This window comes from Kryptolebias marmoratus, linkage group LG13, assembly GCF_001649575.2.
Source record: "Kryptolebias marmoratus isolate JLee-2015 linkage group LG13, ASM164957v2, whole genome shotgun sequence".
NCBI lineage: Eukaryota > Metazoa > Chordata > Actinopteri > Cyprinodontiformes > Rivulidae > Kryptolebias > Kryptolebias marmoratus.
Window position 1 is genome coordinate 17,240,581 of NC_051442.1, and position 12,070 is coordinate 17,252,650.

General features: G+C 36.8%; 1 protein-coding gene across 1 annotated transcript in view; it reads right to left on the minus strand.

The window, feature by feature from the left end:
• LOC108233822 (roundabout homolog 2) overlaps positions 1 to 12,070 on the minus strand; it is a 91,943-nt gene that overhangs the window by 8,517 nt on the left and 71,356 nt on the right. Inside the window, exons 15-20 of the mRNA XM_025005172.2 lie at positions 11,380 to 11,611; positions 5,438 to 5,562; positions 5,174 to 5,345; positions 2,900 to 3,076; positions 1,855 to 1,881; positions 1,703 to 1,742 (exon numbers count right to left, since the gene is read on the minus strand). Of these exons, the coding sequence (XP_024860940.1) occupies positions 1,703 to 1,742; positions 1,855 to 1,881; positions 2,900 to 3,076; positions 5,174 to 5,345; positions 5,438 to 5,562; positions 11,380 to 11,611 (773 nt within the window). The remainder of the gene's footprint in view (positions 1 to 1,702; positions 1,743 to 1,854; positions 1,882 to 2,899; positions 3,077 to 5,173; positions 5,346 to 5,437; positions 5,563 to 11,379; positions 11,612 to 12,070) is intronic.

A 12,070-nucleotide genomic window follows, 5' to 3' on the forward strand; every position in this document is an offset into this window, starting at 1 on the left:
CCCCCCTTCCTCCCATCCACTCCTAACTCTCCCCCGAGAAACAAGGCAGGTTTAAACACACACTAAATCCACTTTAGAGCCTTAGCACAACAGAAATTTACATTTTAAATTGAGAATCATGGACAGCCTCTGGCAGATCAGCTACACCGGAGCACTGTCTCCATGGCAACAGAGCCAGCAAAAGCCCATTAGGTGGTTTAGGAAAGCGTCTTTTTTTCCCTTCTATGTGAAATACAACAGTCATGAATGCATGCTTTGACTTGAAGGTTGGGAAGTTGTGGGCAGGAATTCAGCGAGAGGAAAAAGGCAATTAACAGCCTTTTGAAATCATGTGCTGTAAATATGGAGAGGTATTTTTGCAGCAGGTGATGCAAAATTGGATGTGCACATATTAACACATACATGCAGTCAATGGGCAGGTGTGCATGAATACCTGCACATCCGGGGAATCACATGTTTATTATGAAACTACAGTGAGCTTAATTTGCCAAGTGCCACTGATACAGAAGGTTCAGTGTGGAGAAATTATTGTCCTGGAGGTTTTGGCAGCATTTTGTTCTGTACAACAGGATATTAGTCACTCAGAATAAAATATATTTAGAGAGAAATTTTTATTTGCATCCCAGTTTTGAGATAAAAATCATTATGTTGAGAATAAACTATTTATATATTCTGAGTCGGCTGTAATAAGTTTGAAATTCAAGAACAAAGTTAAAATGTGAGGGAAACAAACAAGAATAGGGATGAAATTATGAGAATACAGATGTTAATTTGAGATTAAAAAGAAATCCAAACTATCTGTGGCACAGAAAGTCACATGCCTTGAGTATGAAAAAATAAATAAATAAAGAATAGTGATTTTATACTACAGAAAAGTTTTTGTTTTTTTAAATGGAAAGTTTTTCAGAGCATAAGCTTTTAACTTAGCTCTATACAATTTTTAAATAACTTTTTAAAATTCGAAGCAGCAAAGAAGAATTTTAAGAATAAAATTAAAATTCTGTAAATGAAAGTCAACATGGCAGAAATACAGATTTTATTTTAAAGTTAGAATAGTAATAACTAAAATCAAAAAGCCATCATTGGTGCAAATACCTACAGTAGCCAAATGTTTTGTAGTGGCTAAATACTTCAGAATATGTTTAATTAATAAAGTAATTTAATGTAACTTTATTATAAGGGGGTAACATGAGAAATACGATTTAGTGGATGCCATTTAGCAGGATAACCATTTCTTCGGTTACTGTGACAAGTCTCAAGGTCCAACTCTTTGCTCTTCTATTCCTATGTTCTAGTCTGTATGACCCAAGACTGTGTGCTCTCTGTGCTCTGAGCCACCAACCCATTCATCACCTCTCCTCTTCTCCTGCGACCTCTCACTCTGCCAACAACCTCAGATGAACTAGGAGAGAGAGGGGGACGGTGAATAAAATAGCTGCCCACCTGCATTAATTGGTAGTGCACACTTCAAAGGAGTGATTAATGATTTCATCAAGAGAACACTGGCGCAAATCATACACCAATGCCGTCTGAATAAGCAGGGAAAACGGCTATGCAAATTCCATTCACCACGAGAGAACTCTTCATTTAAGGTTTTACAATGGACTGGTGGTGCCAGAGTACAGTGCACAGTGTGGTGTTGAAATGTCAGCGGGAAAGCTCTGGCTGCAAGACTACTGGATTTTCTAAGTTAAATTCTCACCTTCCATTTCTGATCAGGCCTCTGTCCCTTTGGAATGTAACTTGCAAAGAAAAGAGGAAAGACAGAAAGAATTAAACCGCAATATTGTTTGATAATACAGCACAACCATTAACTGGAATGACATGTTAGAAGGGTACAATACACAGGTTTACCTGCTCGAGTGAAGGTGAATGACTGAACTGCATTAAAAAAAGAAAGAGAGAGAGAGAGGTGACATCATAGAAGAAAGAAAAATAAAATAAAATCACATTAGCTGTGATTCTGACTAACCTTTCTGATGCTCAAAAAATTGTAAAGTGACAAAATATGAACTGAACGTGCCCATTTTACTTTCTTTGATTATTTATCTCTGCTGTCAGTGCCAATCAAACTTTGATGGAAGTTGGAATAATAGTTTGTCTGATCACTACATCACAGCTCTGCCTAGGTTACTCTGATTGTCCTGATGGGCAAAGTTAGAAGAAAGTTAAGCTTATTTAAATAAGTCTACCAAAATCCAGGCTGTGACAAGAATTTTTTGAAAAGTGGAGAAAATAGGAAGTGTATTGTAAAATAAAATCAGAACATTCTAGCAGATGATAAATGTAATGTCTCAAACGAATAAATTTAACCTGAAAAAAAGAAAACAATGTGCAGTAAATGAAAAAGATACACTATTCAAATGCAAGTATGATGTTTTAGATCAATGCTCACAGTTCACTTATTGATTTGAAGACAGAGGATCCTATAATTCCTTAATAAAGAAATAAATTATGCTTGCTTCCCAAATCACTAGAATGAGAGATGCTGACTGTCTGTAATAAATGCATAAAGCGTCAGACTTGACTCGCAGCATGTTAAGAGAATTTTCTAACCCAAAACCTAGATGAAGCTCATGTTAATAGACAAACATCACCAGCCAGGGTCTGATAATGGAAGGGCATGTTAAATTACTTATCTCGCATGAATGTATTAGTGTTGAGGTGTGGTGCTGATGGAACTCAGCACAGCTGATGCACATCGCTGCACAGTGAATTAAAGTAAATAGGCCCTATTTCCATCTGTGCTGAATATATTTTCCTTTGTTCTGCATTTTAGCCACCTCAAATGGAGTCACATCTGTGACGACATCAGCTTCCGCTGGGGGCAAGAGACCCACAGTGCTGTGAGATCTTCTGCTGATTTAGAACTGTATAGATTGATTTTTTTTTTTTTTACCTGCATAGTTGCTAAGTCCTTTCCTTTTTTTCCTTCTCCAGTACAGCCAAGCACTGAAGCCCATGAGGACAATCCAGCAGGCCCCTCCCAAACCAGCAATGAAGGCTGGCTGCTTCACCACATCCGAGATGCTATTGTTGCCCTCCGATCCCGTCATTATATCCTTCAGTTCTCCTCCTGGAGGCACCACAGATATACAAGCATACACGCAGAGAAGACAAACATATCTAAATGTCAGTTTATGCCTGTGCGAAAATAGATACGTAACTGAAAAAAGCTGCCAGTTGTGCATTCAAAATAAAACATGTTAAATGTTAAAGAAATAGCTTGGATGTTTTGAATTAAAATTCTATAGAAAAGGTTATGAACAAAATACTATTATACCTGCTGTAGATAGCTATCTGAATATAATAAGTATATAATAAAACAGAGTTTAACTTTGTCAAGACTGTTGAGCTAATGCCTAGTCTGAAAGCCAAGACTGAAGCCATCATAAACAATTCCAGTATCCAAAATTTTAGGTCAGTTCATAAAAATGCTATTTTTTTAACTTTACATCATTGTCAGTTTCACATTACACAGTCATTAATAAAGAATTATTTGGTTATTTGCAAGTACAAATATTGGTAGCAACAGCTAGCTGTAGCACATCCTTTTGAAATAATTCTGCCCAGTCAACTGTGCAGTGCAAGACTGACAATGGTGTAACTGTTTTAATTTAGCATTTGCACAAACCACCATGGTGTTTTGAAGATTGGAGTTGTTTAATATGGCAAAATCCACTTTGGAAGTGAGCTTGATCAGACTTTAATGATGACCTAACAATGGCTAGTAAGAGCCTCTTCCAAAGCGAATTTCTCTAATCTCAAAATTTTATGCTTCTTCATGAGAATGCTAAAATAGCATTCAATAGTCATCAATTTTGCAATATAAAGTTAGTCTGGTAAAGAAACATATTTTGAAGTTCCTGCAAGATGTTTCACAGGCTGCACTGCTAGCTGCTGCAGCCACTATTTGCACTTGCAAAAAAACCCATCAATTTCTATGTAAATAACCATGTAATGCAAAACTGTGGTAATGCAAATGTTTTAAAACTGCATTTGCATGAACCACTGTGAAATTTTGGATATTGAAGTTGTTTTCAAATGGCAGCAATCGTCTTTTGCCTGTGTTAGACTAGCTGTTAGCTTGTCTGTGCTCTCAAACTTAGTCTTTTCTCTTAACTAAGGTTGTTCAAAAATCAACGACAGATAAAATATTAATCGCTCAGAACATTTTCACAGAACCCCACAAAACGCCAAAACTGCGCATTTAATTTCTTTGATAACGGTTTCTTAATTTCCTTGTAAAAAAAAATAACTGCAATGTAAAAGAAAACAATGAAAAAAAAAAAAAAATTAATTAAACATAAATTTACGGAGATGTCCAACTGCAGATATAATATCAATATAAACGGTTAAACAAATTGGCTGAACGTATGCTGATAAATCAAAACCAAAAGCTTATTGTACTTTAAACACCAATATGAGTGAACAATGAGAGAAACCAACAAAAAAGAGAGAAAAAATAATAAATAAATAAAAAATAAATAAACAGCATCAGTGCGTCCAATATAGAATTAATCAATTCAGCAGTGCACTTATCAACTTGAGCTGCAAGACGTGAGATTGACAGAGCAGCTCCGACAGAGTTTGATTTTCTGTTGCGGCTACTGTGCTGTGAAATTAGATTCAGTCTCCAGCAGGAACAGCTCCAACCCCACCCCCCATTCTCTGTCAACACCCCCCCATCTCCATCCCCACCCCCCAATCATTAAGCTTCAGTCCATAGGCCTGCTTCCCCTTTTTTTCTGTGTTAAGGGTGTTATTATATATCAGTCAAAAGTCACAGATGAAGAGCATCTGGCCTGGGCTGCCATATTGATTCTGAGCTCATATAGTCAGGGCATCCTTTGGCTATTTCATAAGATGTGATGGGCTGATAAGCTCCAACAAAAACATTGCCTTCTATGTTAGCACCAGCTGCCCACATACTGAAAGGGATTATTGATATGGCTAACAGTACTTGGCACAGTGTTACCAGACACTACACTTAATGAATCACTATTGATTTCTCTGCAGACGTCTGCGTTGTAAAGCGCAATCTTCTTTCTTCTGGTGCGATAAATTGCTAAATCATTTTTCCACACTCCTGATCTGCTATAGAGACCCAGGTACCCCATTATGAGGTCATTTCATTTGACCCCCCCCAGGTTTGGAAGTGTGAGTGGATTACCCAGGATGATGAGCTGGGGTTTACTCTTCACCCCCACCCCTGCGCTGGTACCAGCAGCCACCTCCACGCGGTACTGCACTCCTGTCTGCAGCCCCCCAACTACAACTGAACGGATGGTTGCGTCCACAGACTTGTTGACGTGAAAGCGGGTGTCATTGGCCAAACACCAGATCTGACAAAGGCAGACGCAGCAGAGAGACTTCAGAGTGACGTTGTATTATACATGAGAAAAATCTGCAATCTTAGTGAGAAAGCTGAGCCTACCTTGTATTCCTGGATGATGCCGTTCTGCTGGTCAGAGGGAGGGGGGTCCCATGAAACACTGATGGATGTGCTGTTATGACTTCCCACTGTCAACACTGTCACTTGCTGTGGAGGTGCACTGGGTGCTAATGGGTCAAGGGTGGGTGGCAAAAACACAGAAAAAGATATACACAAGAAAAAAAAAGAAAACAAATTACTTATCCTGCCTATAACAGAGGAAGAAGTATCTCATGTTTTTTTATCTTGTCAACGCAGGATTTGTCTCGCTCACTACTTCAATTCATATTCACACAGCAAGCACTGAAACAAGGTATTTTCAAAGCCACCCCAGCAGATGGAATTTAAAGCCCTTCATTTGGCTGAGTTTAAGATTCCAATATCTTAATAGCATCCTGAGTTATGCAGGCCAAGCTTTTTGAGGTCCAAACTGTGCTTTTCTAATTGCGAAAATGACAACCCTTCCAAGCAGATCAGCAAGTTTAGATATGAGTGTAAGTTGCTGTGCCAAGAAAAAAAAAAAAACGAGATGGTTTGTCGCCTCAAACATGGAGCCCAATGGTGCCAAAAATCCAACTCTCTTGTTAATAAGCTAGATTTTAAATGCGTCAAATTGGCTTGATAACATTTTCAACAGGTCAGATTTAAAGAGATGACAGGCAGAAAAGGGGCAAACATCAGCTCTATGCAGCTAAACAAATCATCTCCTCCACACAGTGTAGCTTCTCATAAACATTATGTTCTGTCTGAGTGGATGAAAGAACTACTCTGACCCCAATTAACAGGCTGTAAAATAATAAAGCTCACTGCAGTATATTCACATAGCATGAGAGGCAGGAATTTCAAAGCTGTGCAGAAAGGCCAAAACAGGTGGGGCATTTATCTTGGCTGAAGAAACAGATGGACTTGGTTCTGTAAATGGCCAACATAAAACACAAACATGGGCAGAGTGTCTCACGAAAGCAAGCCACGTAGATAGTTAATGTTTTATCAGGTAGGATGTAATGAGGCAAGGATATATGGAGAGCCTAGCATCTGGCTCAGTTAACACAATAGTAAAAGAACAGATTTCCTTTAGTTAGATGGATGGGGAAAAAAAAAAAAAAACTTCCTGAATGATTAAACTTCTGCCTGGAAAAAAGGCTCTAAATATATATGGGATGCCTGCAAAAAAAATGACAGTCCGACAATACAAAGGAGTTTAAGCAGCCATATGAGATGTCATCTTTGATAATACAATTCACAAATCATCTCAACCCATTTTGAGCATATCTACATTCAGCTACTGTATTTTATACAGCACTGACTCTTTGAGACAATTACTGTCAGATGAGCTCATACAAATGTACCGTCCTGTACACTAAGACACATCTACAGTACACAAAGCAAAGTGAAAAATCTTCTTATAGTGGTGTGGTTAGGGAAAGCTTTTATATTACTTCTATGAATTACAGATAGATGACAAATTAAAGGAAACAAGAAATCACAGGGAAGAAAATTGCTAGCCTGTATTACTTTGAAAATAACATTATGTTTGCTTATTTAGAGTCCTCATAGACAAAATACAGCTGGGGGACCTTCTCTAAATAATAAAATGCCCTTATTCATAAAGGGTAAGGGAGTTGACAAAGTGGTTTGATTAGCATGAAAATTATGGGCTTTCTGAGTAATTGTTTTGAAACTAATCCATACTAAACATACTGTTTTTTTTAAACTGATGAGTTAGGTTGTACAGTATGTTCTTCTATTGTAATTAAAACATCAAACTAGTGAAAATGCCTTGGAAGAATGCTTGGGCATTCCACGAGTAGAGTCCCAGGTACACTGCAGGAGAAATTGTTTAGAATTTACAATTTGGATCAGACTGTAAACAAACATATGGTCTGAAGTGGTTGTGTGCTTCTCTGCCATCTTTGCACATTAAATGAAATATTATGAAATTAAATTATATTCATAAATTTGCAGAGGGAAACTAAGCAGGCTAAAAACACAACCTGCATCAATTCCCACTACTGTTTTAGTATTTTGAGGTTTATAAGATCAGTTTAATCAACAAAGTACAAAAAGTTTTGTAGACGTTGCTAAATGTAAATGTTTAATTGCCCACTGTTATGCAAATGCATACATATTCATGTTTACTGTAACTATTAATAATAATAATCCAATTATTAAAAAATCGTATTATATTTTTTTGCCTAAATTAATTTGAAGAGACAAATGTAAGTGTTTGTATGATTATTTTTATGAGTCATCACAAATATAATATTTAAGGGTGCCAGTATATAAACATTGAAGCTACAATATTACTAAATGGACACTGTTCTTTAGTTTTTATGACAATTTTCTGTTTGTTACCTAATCAGCTTTGTCCAAAGCTGTGTACAAGCAGCATAGACACAATTCACAAACAAAGGGGGAGTTAGCAAAATAAAAGGAAAACCCAACCTTCTTTGCAACTCTACAGCTCAAGCAATCTTCATAACATAACTGAAAGACTATATGAGTGACAGAAGGAGGGACTTTACATAGCTGAATTGGCTTTTATGGTTTTTACACAATCTCATTTTAAGTTGTACAATTCTTTAAGATTTTATCACAGAATGTTTAACTTATAGTTTGATGATGTCACTGTAGCTTTTGAGTTGTCTAAACTTTCCAAACATTTGCAGACTCCCATCAACTTTACATTTTTGTTAGTTTATACATCAAATGTAGCATTTTTGTGTGTTTCTCACTGCTACAGGTTTTACAGTTTTCTTTTTATTCCCACTTAAAGTAAGCGTGTCCACACGCAAAATCTAATTACCTTCCGTTTTGTCTGGGCTCTGAATTTTCTCTTCAAACCCTAAAGTTGTGTCTCTTTAACCTGACATATCTCTGACTTGATGCACAGTAGAAAAATAAAAACGTACACATTTCGCAACCAGAAATATTTGCCACTCAGTTTATTTAGTCTTACAGGTTTTGGACAGAAACAGTCCATCTCAGGCTCATTTTCTACTTTGATTTCTATTTGCTTGACTGATGAAAAGCGGTGCTGGGTACACCCCCTTCACCCTCAGCACCCCAGAAAAGATGAGAATCACCATGGTACATGGTATATAAATCTAATATTGTCCTGGTAACAACTTTCAACTAAATAAAATAAAATGAAAAAAATCAAAAGCCTATGCAGAATTTAGTATTCAAAATTCAAAAAAGTCCTAAAGGGCAAGCAGAAAGTTTTACCATGAAGTTTAAAAATAAAACTCACAGATACTCTTTAGAAAAGAGCATGTTTTTCATATCTTGGGTTATTACAAAAATAAGTCCCAAATTACTATTTGTCTTTATAGAACAAAGTTGATGTATCACTTTTCAGACAATAAAACAGGGAAGTTAGTGCTTTCTATGTTTTATATGTTTTATTCTTTTCCAATTTCTGACTTCCCCATAAAAGTGGTTTGACATAAAACTGGGGTTCTCAATATCAACTGATAAAGATCTATCACTCATGTGGCTTCTTGTTTTCCCTCTAGATATAATTTCAGTGAAGTTGCTTCAAGCAAACAGATTGAGGTTTTTCTGGTCACTTAAAGGTTTGCATTAGAAGACAGGAAACATTAAGTGTTCTTCTTTGAATGTATGGGAACAATCCCTAAGGGGAAGGGATGCTTACAATACCAGTAATGATTCAAGATAACATTACTAGAAATTGTTATAAGAGCAGAAAATGTCAAAAGTTCTTATTCGTGTATATCAGACTGATGAGCAATGTTGCTGGAGGTACTTTTTTTTTTAGTTAAACTGGACATTTTTAGATTTATTCACAATTTTGCAATTAAATAAAATCTGCATATACTGATTAAAATACTGATATACAGAGCATGCAGTAAACCAAGTGTGCCGTAAATAATGAAACAATTGTGAATCAGGAAACATTTCTGCATCAACATATCTGTTGCAAAAAAGGACATTTATTGTAATACGAAATAAAGCTTATCTTGTATAATCTCTTTGCTTTATCCCTGAATTATTATAGTTTGTCTGCACACAGAACCTGAACTTTGTCCTACATTTATATCACTGTTATTAAAATAAATATTTGATGTTTACTGTTATACCTGAATGGAACTTTAGTGTAGTATTATTTCTTTTAATTTGCCATTAGCAGCAATGGAAAGCCTGTGACTCCAATAGATGACAGAATCTCCCCCTCCCTTACTCTCACCAACAATTCACTGAAGAGCTATAAAGATTATTAGTCTTGGTATATAATTTCTCTCTTTGTACAGTAGGAGACATTGATATTTCTCATATGTCTTACCCTGAGAGACACTCTGGTAAGGTTTCATAAGAGGAGGGACACATTTTCAATATGCCTTTGAAGGATAACTAATGCTTTCTGTTGGTGATAATTCTGTAAAATGGTTCATGGGCTTTATATAACAGGTAGATCAAGACAATTGTTCCAGTACAATGATGCTTTGTTCCTGGGATCCCATGTGACCCAGTTGGTAAAAACCTGAAGTGATCCGGTGTGGCCATTTTAATTGGGCTCCATGGAGGTTAGCTTTCCTTTTTCCACCAACTGTATCCACCAGCTCAGTTTGTTCTCATATTGCTAGAAAGACCAAGTTATGTGATTTAATTTTTTAAACATCAAACAGAAATGTTTTAAGCAAATTATTTTTATTCCCATCAGTGGTCTTGTCAGTGTTCTTGTCACAAGTTTGTCTGTTTGCATTTTTCTCCTGGATATTAGGGGTTTAACAGTGTGCACAATTCATGGTTCACTGCAAGTTTAATACAACAAGAAAAACAATATGGTTTAAATTTGATTGTAAGTAAAAGCAAAAACTTAACATAAAAACTAAATAAAATGTTACTCACATAAACTTAGCTTTTCAGTTAGCTGAACACTATTGTGGTGTTCACACAGAAGGGACGCTTATGCATGGCAATGTATTTGATGCAATTTATTAGACACCAAAGGGAGTTTTAAAGTGTGTGAGCGAGCAAAATCATTCCACACTGTTAATTTGAAACAAAAAGACAGGTCTTCAAGCTCTTGTGTTGGATTTGAACTAGTTATTCTTGCTTTGTTTTGGTGAAGAGTCATTTCGAACACGTCTTCTTCTACGCCTTTTCTATTTTGCAATCAGAAAAAAGTGAAAAGAACAAAAAAGTGTGCACTCCTCAAGATGACAGTAAGGATTGCCTGTAACTAATCCTTTGTTTGGTTGTGCCCTCTCGTTCCTGATGTCTAATTCGTGACAGTTTGGTACAAATATATGTATGGTTACACCCTCACTGAATGTGCATATCATGGCTGTATCTCAACTTTCAGCAGTGCTATCACAACATACCCTCAACGCTGAAAATAACGTCTTGTTTTCTCTTAGTGAAATCTGAAATGTGATATTTGGACCACCAACATTTTGCACAAGACAGATTAGTAGCTGTTCAATGACTCATGCAACACCAGAACCACGATGACACCAAGACGTGTTACCACCCATAATGCTCATTGGTAAGTGAGTTAGCCATGGGGGGGGGTCATATAATGCATGTCTGAACAGGAACATGGCAGCAGGGGTGCAGAGCTCAGCAGAGAAAGAGAACTAAGCTTAAGTCACAAGAGACATTTTCTGTCCTCCTCCTCAGCCCTCCATCCCCCAGAGGCCTTGAGTTGTCATAGAACCCCACTGTGCTGTCTGGGAGACCTGTTTCCACACACAGGGGAGGTGGCACTTGCAGTAGGAAGCCTGTGTGGGTGGGAGTACTTGAAATGCCAATAACCATTACTATCTAGCCATAAAGCCATTTGTAGTGGTAACTAAATATAAAAATATGCAGAAACATAACATAACAGCATCTGCTAATAGATTAATAACCATACCCTTCATCCACTTCAAGCATATCTGTTTTTTATCAGAAATTAAACAAATTTGTTTGTCAATTACCTTCTTCCATGGTACGTGCTGTCATGGATTCACTGTCTGCACCCTGAAACTCATTAAAGTACGGCCGCACTTTAATCTCATAGACGATGCCTTTCTTCAGACCAGAGAGAGTCACGTCCCTCTCCGAGGCAATCCTCATGTCCTGCATCTGCCACGGCCCTGGGGAGGGCAGTCCTGAAGTCTGCCGGTACAGAACACGGTAGCCTTGGATAAACTGAGATGGGTTCTCCACCTGTGAGCAGAGGAGAAAATAGGAAATTGATGATGAGGGAGGTGTTCAACATCTGTGAGCAAACTGCTTTGCATCAGTATTCAGATTGTGTCCCCCTCTTAGTGAAAATGCATGCTTGGTTAGCCACACAGTTCAATTAGCAGGAGAAAAAAAACATGTAAAAAAGGTGAGGTGTATTTGTCCAGTTTACAAGGTGTTATTGATTACCTTTGCAGAGTTTAGCCTCAAAGTAATATAATAAAATACTCCCACTAATACTTTCCTTTAGTATTTTTGCATTTTGTATTTCAGGAAAAGACTAAATATACAACAAACATCGCTTAGAGAAATTACTTGTTTAACGGAGCAGAAGCAAGAAAGAGCTTCAAAGTGAAATGCTGCACCTTTCAAAAATTATTATTATTATTATTATTATTAATAATAATAATAATAATAATAATAATAATAATAATAATAATA